The sequence below is a fragment of the Nestor notabilis genome, unplaced genomic scaffold (assembly GCF_000696875.1).
Source record: "Nestor notabilis isolate BGI_N333 unplaced genomic scaffold, ASM69687v1 scaffold393, whole genome shotgun sequence".
Taxonomy (NCBI): Eukaryota; Metazoa; Chordata; class Aves; order Psittaciformes; family Psittacidae; genus Nestor; species Nestor notabilis.
Genome location: NW_009920339.1, coordinates 3,976 through 16,046, shown reverse-complemented (window position 1 = coordinate 16,046; position 12,071 = coordinate 3,976). Strand labels below are relative to the sequence as shown.

The window sequence follows — 12,071 nt, the reverse complement described above, 5'->3', positions numbered from 1 at the left end:
GTAGGAACTGTCTTACCACCTTCTCATCCCTTACAGAGTGGTGATAATTGCTGATAAGGCCATCCGGGAGGTGGTAAAACAACTGCTCTGTGGCACCTCTGGGAGATTCAGGTTACTTTATGGCCTCAAAACTATGCTGGGAGTACTGTTTGCAAGAGAAGTCAGTGCCTCCTCTGGAGCCTAGATCCAACTTTCCTGTTGCTTTTACAACAAAGGTATATTGCCACTACTTTTAGCATTCATTTTTTAAAGCACTCATTTACTGAAGTGGCTGGTCTTGAGGTTATTTCATGAGTTTTCAGTAACTTGCGTTTGCAGCCCAGAAAGCCAACCGTATCCTGGGCTGTATCAGAAGAAGCGTGACCAGCAGGTCAAAGGAGGTGATCCTGCCCCTCTACTCTGCTCTTGTGAGACCTCACTTGGAGTATTGTGTCCAGTTCTGGTGTCCTCAACATAAAAAGGACATGGAGCTGTTGGAGCAAGTCCAGAGGAGGCCACGAGGATGATAAGAGGACTGGAGCACCTCCCGTATGAAGACAGGCTGAGAAAGTTGGGGCTGTTCAGCCTGGAGAAGAGAAGGCTGGGTGGAGACCTTATAGCAGCCTTCCAGTATCTGAAGGGGGCCTACAAGGATGCTGGGGAGGGACTCTTCATTAGGGACTCTAGTGGTAGGACAAGGGGTAATGGCTTCAAACTTAAACAGGGGAACTTTAGGTTAGATCTAAGGAAGAAGTTCTTCACAGTGAGGGTGGTGAGGCACTGGAATAGGTTGCCCAAGGAAGTTGTGAATGCTCCAACCCTGGAGGTGTTCAAGGCCAGGTTGGACAGAGCCTTGGGTGACATAGTTTAGTGTGTGGTGTCCCTGCTAATGGCAGGGGGGTTGGAACTAGATGATCTTAAGGTCCTTTCCAACCCAAACCATTCTATGATTCTATGATTCTATGAACTTGTCTGTTGCTCAAAGAATCCTAATAATTCTAATAATCTCCTAATAATCCTAATAAGATCCTAATAATATCATGACCATGCTACTGCTGTGTGAAATTACACCTTCCTACCACTGAGATGGACTTTGTGTTGCCAGCATTGAGCAGTCCTCAGCACCCTGTGTGGCGAGATCTACCCCTCAGAGGTGAGCATTTCCATGTAACTCAGAAATGCAGGGTGAGCAATGGTCCCTGGAGGATGCCCAGGGTGATGGTGCAGAGCTGGTTTCTTTTGGTATAGCTTTTGGTCTGACTGAGTTACAACAGTGAATAGTTTTTACTAAATTGTTATATAGTCACTATAATCCACAGTTTTCTGTTACAGGATACTGAACCCTTAAAGAAGTCAAAGGCCCAGGTCACCCATGGCAAGTTACATCTTGAAGAGACTTGACAAAATCTGTGGCCGGCACAAAATGCCAATACAGCAGGTAGAAAAGGAGAAGCCAAAAAACCTGACATTGGGCATCACCAGGTCTGGACCTTTCAAACAGCCCTGTTGATGCTAATGTGAGACATTTCTGTCATTCTAAAGACATGAACACTCCTTTCCCACGAAGAGTAAAAGGTCAGAAACAAAAGCTATGAAGAGAGACAAAATGGTGCCTTGTGAAATACTCCTCCATTCAAGTCTGATGTGGAGACAAGGGTTTATGGTGAGATATTCTTACAGGTGACCTTATGGGAGCCAGCTATGCTTTAAAGAGCCTGGAAAGAAAACTCTTTTCACTTGTTTGGCAAATGTTGAGTTAAACCCCGTGAAGGTAGAGATGTTTCTGTACGAACAGGCATGATGGATTCTGTGAAGTGGGGCTGTCTAATAATGTTGTAACTTTCCCAGCAGAATTGTGTATAAAGTACGTGTGTATTATTAATTATCAGTATGTATCATTATTAATTATACACATTTATGACAAAAAATGGGAGAGGAATATGTAACTTTGATGGGAAAAAAACCCTTGTGAAATACTATTAAGCTTTACTGAAAAATCATAGAAGTCAAATACCGTCTTTTATGAAAAATGCAGAAAACTTCCCAGTTTAAGCAAATTAGTTTCACGTCTGTTAGAGACATATTCTCCACTCTGCCTAACACACAGAAATAATGGCTCCATAACCCCACCTAGGACTGAGGTTTGCCTCTGCATGGGCACCAGCATAACTATCCTGGAATAACTATTTTTCTCACTCCACTCCATGCCAGTGCAGGGCACGGAAGTGGAGAGGGGTCATGGTTACTCTGGAATACATGTGGAGACCAGCATAGGTGCAGAGAGATGTAGAATTTGGAGCTATTCAGTAACCATTTCTCTGTGAAGAGAGAGAAATCTGCACAGACAAACATTTATCTTTAAAATCCAGAGAGATCCACACAGATAAAGATTTATCTTTGTAACTGCCTCAGCTGACTTATGGTTAACCTTAAGTATAGGGGATGACATTTGAACATGGAGCTCTTCTTGTGTAGTGAGTACTGTCTCATGCTTGTTTTGACCTCAGCGCTCATGCATGAAAGGGTTTTTGCTCTTGTAATTGCATAGAATCATAGAATGGTTTGGGTTGGAAAGGACCTTAAGATCATCTAGTTCCAACCCCCCTGCCATGGGCAGGGACACCACACACTAAACTAGGTCGCCCAAGGCTCTGTCCAACCTGGCCTTGAACACCTCCAGGGATGGAGCATTCACAGCTTCCTTGGGCAACCTATTCCAGTGCCTCACCACCCTCACTGTGAAGAACTTCTTCCTTATATCTAACCTAAACTTCCCCTGTTTAAGTTTAAAGCCATTACCCCTTGTCCTACCACTAGAGTCCCTAATGAAGAGTCCCGCCCCAGCACCCTTGTAGGCCCCCTTCAGATCTTCTTATACCAAGAGTAACATAATGGTCCTAGCAGCCTTCCTGTATCACCTGGATGCTGCTCTGCTGTCCTTGTGCCCCTGAAGCAAAGTATGGATGTGTGGCAGCTCCCGGGCCTGTGAAGACAGGCAGTGTTTGGTGTGCGGGGCTGATGCAGCTGCCAGGGCTGTGGCTGGGAGCGGGAGCAGCATGAGGCAGGCAGTGAAAGCCACCTTTCAAGGCCCAGAGCTGAAAGGGTACCGTTGTTATCTGCATCCCTCCCTGGCTGCATCCCATGACCTGGTGCGTGGCGCCTTTCACAGTGGATCCAGGCACAGAAGTCAGGGCTGGGATGTGTGCCCATCTTCTTGCCTGCAGCATGCTGTGATTAAGGATCGGAAGTTCATGGGTGCTCTGATCTTCCCTGGGGATCCTCTGGCTGCTAGGTGCTGGGCTGACCAGCGTGATGAAAACTGTAGCATGAAATGCGAAACACTCAAGAGACCTCCAAATAGAGCGCAGGGTAGGTTTGTTTGATATCACTGGGGCCTGAATGACAGGACCACCGGCTCTGTGTTAGCCTCACCCTGAAAGAAGAAGATCAGAAATGGATTTCCTCTGGTTTTCCTTGCCGCAGCCGTGCCTGGAAAGGCTGCTTGTTCCTGTGTGTCCCAGGAGATGAGTCTTTCATTTAAGTTTGCTAGTTACCTGAATGTGGTTTGCTCACCTCTGGCATGCATTGGCACAGGCTTCTCAGAGGGCACTTGCCACTCAGCAGGCTGCGTTGCTGGAAAACTTTACTGTTCCTGATCAGTAACTGCAGAGGAAGCCAGCCCGTTGTCGCTCTCACTGCAGCTAGATTATTTGATTTGCAGGTATAGACTAGATTTCCCTGGCCCCCCATCCCCACGAATTTACCTTTTGACTTTCCTTCTGAAAAAAGTTACGCTGTTTCAGGCTGCTGTTCAGCAAATGGCCTTTTCTGCCCCTGTGTTTTCACCAGTTCTGCTCATTCCCACTCCTCTCACAATCTTTCTCCCCTCCAGATCTCCTTTCTGTTGCAGACAGGTCCTCACAGGAGTAGGAATCAATTGCTGGAACAAGTTGCCCGGAGAAGCTGTGGCTGCCCCATCCCTGGCAGTGTTCAAGGCCAGGTTGGACACAGGGGCTTGGAGCAACCTGGTCTAGTGGAAGGTGTCCCTGCTCATGGCAGGGGGTTGGAACCAGATGGTCTTTAAGGTCCCTTCCGACCCAAACCATTCTATGATTCTATGACTCTGCTGACTGCATTGACCCTTCATCTCTAGGAACTACATGTGGCAGTTTAGACCTGTGGCTTCTGTGTAAGACACCTAGAGTTAGCCAGGGCATACCTGTCTCTACTTTAGGCTGGGATGACTTATCCACTAGAGATGCCCACATTGTTATGTAAAGTGTAGGACGGCGGTTAGGCTGGACACCCAGCTTTCACACAGCACAGAGGGAGGGGATGAGATGCTGGGTGAAGGAGTTGCCCCTCCCATGGGTGAAGGGCCCTGACCGTCTGCCCCCTTGCTGCTCCCCTCCACCCTCAGCCCACGGGGCTGAGCAGGCAGCTCTCTCCCGCCTGGAAAGCCCGTCAGGAATGTGAAAGCCCCTCTGCTGTCTGAGCTGCCGAGTCCCACGCAACGGCCAGGCTGTTTGCAGGCACTTCATTTCTGACTGAGAAACATGTCCCTCCTCCACCTCTACATCAGGGACTTGTTTAGATCTTATTTATCTATGTATTTAGTTATCTTAACTTCAAAACCAGAATTCTGTCCTTAAAAACCTTTACAGGGGATGCTGGAAATCCCATTTTTGCTCTGAAAAGAAAGGAAACGAAACCAGAATGAAGCCTGGTTTGCCATCCAGCTTTAATCAGTTCTGTGGAAACTCAGAAGTTTAAATCTCAGTATTAGAAAAATGATCAATTTGAGTCCAGACCCCAGTTAGCTCCTGCTTTGCTGTATGTCTTATGACATGAAATCTTAATCACTACCATTAATATGTTGGAAAGACTTGCTCTGAGTTTACTATAGCTCATGTTTGACCTATGGCAATGCACATAACTACTGGTGGAGCATCACGCTTGGTCAACAGCTGTAAATTGCAGAAACACCTCTTAGCAGAGCTATTGCAGTGTTCATCCCATGTAACAGCCACACTACCATGAAAAAACACGTAGCATTTTCTTCTGTGGCAGAACTTTTATTTGGAGGGAAATTATAACTTTTGCATTTACATGGCACAAATTATATACAGTACACTTTCCATGATAAGAATTATGATGCTGTTCACAGAAAGGTATCAAATTTGAGATAAATAATGCATTAAGCTAAAATATACAAACGAGGGGTGGAGGTGAAACTATTGGCCGTTTTTATTATCTATAGAAGAATTTCAAGGAATAATGTTAATTCAATGTTCAAAAATCTTTAACAAACTTCTAGTAAAGTTAATTGAAATATTTATAATACTATTCAGTTGTTGCACAGTATTTCCAATATACAATCAAGAAGATGCACAGAACACAACACTTAATATGAAAAAACCTACTGCACCCACAACTTAAAAGGTTTCACTGCCTTTTGGATGCTGCACTACCATATTTATATAAACATTTACAACACTTCAGTAAACACAAAGGTTCTAAATGTAGTGCAGCATTATGGGGGGCCACTTTCAGCTCTTAAAATAAATGTTAAATGCCCATATACTGTGCCATTTATTCTAAGCTGATGGTTTAAGCTGTGACCCTTAATTCCTATTGTGAGTAGCAAACACACTTTCTCCATGTTCAGAAGATCACCGTCCCCTCTGACTATGCAGTTTATATTCTGAGACCTAAACTGTCCTTGGCTTCATTGTCATTTTGGCATTTTGCCTCAGTGCTTGTGACAACTACCCCTTATTGTTTTCTTTTAATGTCCTGTTAAGTAGTCCTGTGTAGAATCTGAAGCAAAAGAATCTGCATCTTCATTATCAGAATCATCACTACTGTCATCAGCTGCTGGCTCTCCTGTCAGTGCTATCCGGGCATAATCATCAGTGTCTATAGACTTGCAGAAGTGAATGGCATACTTCAGCTTTTCCTCCAATACTTGCTTACAGGAATACCTGGGCAGCTTCAGGAGAAAGAAGCAAGTGTATGACTCAGGAAGGAAGTGGTCTGGAGGATTGTATTTATCCAATACCTGTTGAAAACAAAAAGCAAAACAGTTTTGATTCACTGTCCAAACAACAAGCAAATATCAAAATTGAGAATTTTGTTAACATCATATTAGATTTGTGATTCAGATGCTGAAGTTTCTTGAAAGAACAATGAAAGACCAAATCCATTTTGCCTACACTGAGTAAATAAGTAAAACCAGACAGATATGAGCTTCTTTAATTATGACTGTGTGGTTGAGAACAATCTAAAAAAGATTGTATTACTTCAGCAAATACCAAAATATGATTTGAAGATTGTGAGGGGTTTTAATTTAGCTGAAATGATTAACTGAGCCGAATGAAATGCTAAACAAATGCCAGCAAAATCAGTTGATGACTGACAGTGGAAAGCTAACAAAATCCAGAGAAGCAAACGGTTGGGAAATGAATATCCAGTTGCCCAAGTCAACAGAGAAAAATATTTATATACATTATAGGTCCCTGTTGCACTGTGAAATCTACAATGTAATGTGGCATAAACATTCTAATGAAATCAGCCTGTTCTTGTTATGTCATGCTACTATTTCTCCACTCCCAGTTTTTTAAAATAAAATCCCCACAACCCCATCCCATACACCTCACCTGAATAACGAAGTCCCTCCCTCTGAAGTCTGCAATAGTCCTGGGCAGCCTTGTTCTGCCCCACACAAAACGCAGGAAGAGAGATCGCTCTGTATTGGAGAAGGATTCCATCACTTCCCAGAACCACTGTATCAAGGAAGCAGTTGGTTCGATGCCTTTATAAGTTGCTACAGATTTCAGAAGGTGAAGTGGAATATCTGGGCTTCCACATACCTGAAAAATAAAATGTAGTGATTGGCTACAAAATTCTGATCAAATCAATTTCAGGTGATTTGTTCCTTCCATCCTTTAAAATATTTGATCAGCTTTTACACTGACAAAATGAACATTCAAGTATTTGCAGTGCTGTGCGCAGTGTCCTATTATAACAACACTAAATACACATCTTCTCATCAGGGGACAATAATGAACCTTCTTTCATTTTCCTGAAATAATTCAACATTTTACTTGGGATGAATATCTCCAGTTCACCTCCCAGGTCCATGCTTGGGGAGGGGGGGGAGGGGGAGTTTGGTTTTGGTTGTTTGTTTGTTTGATAAATAGTAATTCAGAAATAATTCATTACAATCACTGCTCAGCTACATCAAAATCACAGAATCAACTAGGTTGAAAAAGATCTGTAAGATCATCAAGACCAACCTTTATCCCAAGACTGCCAAGTCCACCACCAAACCATGTCACTGAGTGACTCATCTACATGGTTTTTGAACACTTCCAGGGATGGTGATTCCACCACTGCCCTGCGCAGCCTGTTCCAATGCCTGAGCACCCTTTCTGTGAAGAAATTGTTTCCTAATAGCCAATCTAAACCTCCCCTGGTGCAGCTTGAGGCTGTTTCCTCTTGTCCCTGTCACTTGTTACCTGGGAGAAGAGACTAGCCACCTTTCCCACAGTTCTAGAGATCAATAAGGTCCCCCCTGAACCTTCTCTTCTCCAGACTAAACAACTCCCATAATCTTATTAACACCAAGAGAGCAAGTAAACATTATTTAACAGGGGGTTTCGATTAGTAAGATGTAAGTGAAGAATCTCACTCCAAATTAGTCTGACAGAGGTAGCAAAGCAGAAATTGTTACCATAGTTTCCAGTTCATATCCTGTAAAGAGTGAAAGTAGAGGAACTGGAACAACACGGGCCATGCCCTCACGAACTGCTGCAACTTGTTCGTCAAATTCGTGAAGCCTGCAAGACACATTTTTCAGCATTTCTGTGAATGCCATTTCTAGCAGTTATTTCCAGCAATTCCTGTAATACCAAGGAAACTTTATCCATTCTCATCAAGTCTCCAGCTATATGCTAAGGAACACTAATAAGCATTTATCACATTAGATAATTGACTATCTGGTTTCTACACCAACTCATTGCACAACAAGCTCAGTATGGAGAGGTATCTCCCAAAGTTTAGAACATTTTACTTCCAGTATTATTTGTGTGCTGTGCCTAACAAGAACAAACCAATCCCCATGTGGAAACCAGATGCTTCCAAAGGGAAGAGAATGGCTGTGTTTTGAAATTCTGACCCCAAACATTCCCAACACCAGACAGAGATTATGGTAAAAAATATGTGTCTGAACTAAAACATGATGTTCTGAGGGGACGGGAGTAGTATTTCAAGGAAGACACAGATAAGTCTTCTATGTTAGAAGACTTTGCTGCTTCTGCTGCCACCCATGATTTGTGGTTTGCTTTTTGTTTTCTTGTCAAATCATTTCTGATATGTTTTACAGAGCTTTGCAGAGCAGAGATCTGCATCACTGACAAATCCTGTCCTTAGGCTTGTCATCATCAAAATAAACAAAGATGTCAGGACACACTCAGTCTTTTACATCCATTTTTCCACATGGATTCTATTCAGATGACAGGTTTTTTTCTCAAAGGCTTCATATAATTAAAACAAAATTATAATTATTCTAAACTCATGTCCTTTAAGGAAATTTCTCATGTCCTTTGAAGACAGCCATAACTGGCAAGAGAACAAAACCACTTCTTCAAAGGAACATAACAATTTACTAAATTTAGTACTAAACCTAGAGCTCTCTTCACAAAGAGCTTAATGATCAAGCCCCTTACTTTATAGTAAAGAACTAGATGGAGGGGGCATTTATCGACCTGACTGGCTCCACCTCCAACTGGCTGACAAAACTGCTGTCAGGAAAGCTATTCAAAGCTGGAGCCATACCTGACAGTTATTTTGTTTCCTAAAAATTATGTTTAATCTTTTCTCTTTGGATAGATTAAAATAAATGAGAAAATCAGCACTGTAATTATATGAAAACATTAAAATACTTGTATAAAAGAGGTTAAAGTACTGTATTATTTAAAAGTTTGTACATATTTTTTGAACAAAAAAGTTTATTTATGTCAATAATTCGAATGACGTATTCAACAAACCTGTAGTTTATTGCCAGCCTCACATATTCAGCTCTGTTATCCAGTGTAATATGGGTATACTTGGAACTCAACTGAATATCCTGACCACTTGCATTAGGCACAGTGAATGGGAGGCTCATAGCTTCAAACTCTTCTGAAGTAGCTTCGTTGTCTCGAATGTACATAAGCCCAGGAATAAAATCTTTATCAACCTTTTGAAAATAACAAGCCCGAGTTAAAGCCAGTTTACTAGCACTATACAACAGCATCTCTTTCATACCAAAAGCCATCATGCGTCATCTACCAAAAGCATCGTCCAATCTCTGACCACAAAATGATCTAACTTAATTTCAAAGCCATAAAATGGCTTAGGATTTTATGTAAAATTTCATTATACTCTGATGTGGGAGGGTGCATGTGTTATAGACTTTAATCCTTTGGGGGAGCATTTGCCAAGAAACTCCATTATACAAAAAATAGATTTAAAGCTTAAAACCATAATAATCTCTACAAAGATCAATGCTGGTTTTGGTGCAAAAGGAATCTCTCTACTGACAAATAAACAACTCAATACTTTTACAGTAAATACGTTTCTACATGACAGCATTTGAGAAGGAACTCCTCTTCATAACAAAGACCTAACTCTTACTCCACATTTACTGAGCTCAGTAAACAGAAGTTGAAAGTCTGTGATGTTCAGTATGCGGGCACAAATTATTTTCAGGAGTAGTTTGAACTCATTTTCTTTTACTTCGAAACAATATAGGCATGTGCACCTAATCAGTTACTGCATCTTGGCACAACAGACAGTAACAGCTACAGAAAGGTCCACTGGAAGTTGGAGTGGGACTACAAACATTTGACTAGTCAAACCCTTGAGAAGATTTGAGAATGTTCTAGTATTCAAATAGCTTATTTAGCTACTTTTGAATGACTTTCATCTACAGTTTTAATAGTGAATACGAGTAGTCACAAGTGAGTACTGGCTGAAAATGTACAAGGCCAGTCAAAATATAAGCATACAGAAACCAGGGAAGTCTATCACTGGGGAAAAATATATGCTAGAGTCTGCTTGTCTTCTGTACATGACATCGTACTCAGGAACTTCGTACTTACCTCACTGAGATCAGCAATTGTTAAGTTCATTCCTGCAAGCTGTTTCCACACTGGCTCAGCCAGGTTGAGGCTCAGAGGGCTGCCAGTCCGAATAGCAATGCCCAAAAGTACACCTGTAAGTTTAAACATACAGGTTTTTTAAATGTTTGCTGTTAGGTTTCCAATATTCTGAACATATAATACAATGCAAGTAGAACTTTACAGTGTTGCTAAGAAATTACCAAGAAAACGAAACATGTTCATGTGCAAGAGTGACTTTGCAGCAGGATTTAATAGGAAACAATCTCTGTTTGCTCCAGATTCATCTCTTCCATTTGGTGTCACAATTAACAGAGGGGTCAGCCCATTTTGAAGCTCCTCGCACATTTCTGCTATTGATTCACTATAACCTCCACCGCAATCATCCACAGATTCACCTTGGAGAAGAAAAAAGGCTCAAAATTAAATGTTCTTTCAAAAATAAATTAAGTATTGAAGTAAATCCTATTTCCTTCTACAGGGACGACTGAATAAACAAAAGTTTACTAAAAGCTACACTGTCACACCTGTTCATAAGGAAACCCTTTATGTTTTGCTTTTGATTTGGGTATTTCCAATTCACTGTACATCGTATTACTTAGAAGATTATACAGCATATCACAGTGTCAAAAACACTGCTTTGCCAGTGCACAAGTAGCATTTTTGCATTACATACTAATCAAAATAAAAGGAGAGGGGGGAATATCAAAGCAACATGATTCCTAAATGACATTTTAAACCAGATGTAATTTTACATATCTTATATACAGTAGATAGAATGGCTCATCAATTTTTCATCCAAAAGCTCAAAGTGATACGTGAATTGTAAAAACAACCCTACCAGTAACACGGGCTAGCCAGGATTATTTACCAATTCAGACAGCTGAAAAACAGTTAGGTTTTGCAGAATGTTTGTTTTAAGCAGAACAGTTGCCCCTGGAATTTGAGGAGAATGACAGACATTTCCACTAATCTTGAGGGGTTTTTATAAAATCATTTTAAAAGGCTTTTTACTTCCTAACATTTCAAGCACCTTCCTCTGCCTACATACACACATTGTTTTCCTATATCCCTTCCTTTCTCAGGTCCTCCAAAAAAAGTAAATCTGAATAGAAATGTAAAGTTAAGTGCAAAATAGTTGGGGAGTAAAGAATCCTCTTACCAACAAACTTGACTTTCCAAACACGATGAGGAAGCAGAAGACTGTCAGGGCTAAAGGAACTCATTTTAGCACACATCTGTCCAAACACTGACTTTGTACCATCAGGCCCAGCCAGTCCTCCTTTACTCCTAGAACGTTTTACCTATTGAGTAAGCACATTGTAAAAGTCACTGTAAGAACATATTTCAGCTGGCACTGCTGTGCAGATCAGACCATAAGATTAACGCTTGTAAAATACTAGTGTGTTCAGTAAAACATTTGCAGAGGTCCACAGTATATCTTGTGACATACACAAAAAAACAACCAAATTTCAAATTTAACACTACAGTATTTTTCAGTACTATCTAATATCCATCCCTAGAAAGAGGTATCAGACTCCTATTACATCCCAATCCTCTTCAGGAGGATGAAAGGACTTTAAATCTCAGGTTGTTAGCAAGCCCAGAACTATTTCAGAATCATGGGATAGTTAAGGTCAGAAGCTACAACTAGAGGCCATCTGACCCAACTCTCCTTCTCAAGTAGGGCCACCTAGAGCCAGCTACCCAAGACCATGCCCAGATGGCTTTCAAATATCTCCACGGATAGAGTCCAGTGAGAAAATGTTTCCTGACAGTCAGAAGGAACCTCCCATGTTTCAGTTTGCCCCCATTACCTATGGTCCTACTACTGGGCACCACCAAGCAAAGCCTGGCTCCGCCTTTTTTGTACCCTGCCATCAAGTATTCAAACATACGCATTAATGAGATGCCCCCTGAGCTTTCTCT

The 12,071-nt window shown here is 41.6% G+C and overlaps 1 protein-coding gene across 1 annotated transcript; it reads right to left on the bottom strand.

Moving 5' to 3' along the window:
- Positions 1–5,033: 5,033 nt before the first annotated feature.
- On the bottom strand, positions 5,034–11,454 carry LOC104402674 (E3 ubiquitin-protein ligase HERC2-like). Its single transcript, XM_010010619.1, has 7 exons — positions 11,305–11,454; positions 10,346–10,540; positions 10,125–10,237; positions 9,030–9,220; positions 7,715–7,820; positions 6,639–6,851; positions 5,034–6,040 (listed from the first exon to the last, which is right to left on the bottom strand). The coding sequence occupies exons 1-7, from the start codon at positions 11,378–11,380 to the stop codon at positions 5,768–5,770; spliced, it is 1,167 nt and encodes a 388-aa protein (XP_010008921.1). The 5' UTR covers positions 11,381–11,454; the 3' UTR covers positions 5,034–5,767.
- Positions 11,455–12,071: the final 617 nt, after the last annotated feature.

Excerpts from the sequence above, each read along its gene's own strand:
- LOC104402674 (XM_010010619.1), bottom strand. The coding sequence starts at position 11,380 with ATGTGTGCTAAAATGAGTTCCTTTAGCCCTGACAGTCTTCTGCTTCCT. Across the intron at positions 10,541-11,304 it reads TTGGAAAGTCAAGTTTGTTG|GTGAATCTGTGGATGATTGC; the intron begins GTAAGAGGATTC and ends TTCTTCTCCAAG. Across the intron at positions 10,238-10,345 it reads GAACATGTTTCGTTTTCTTG|GTGTACTTTTGGGCATTGCT; the intron begins GTAATTTCTTAG and ends TTAAACTTACAG.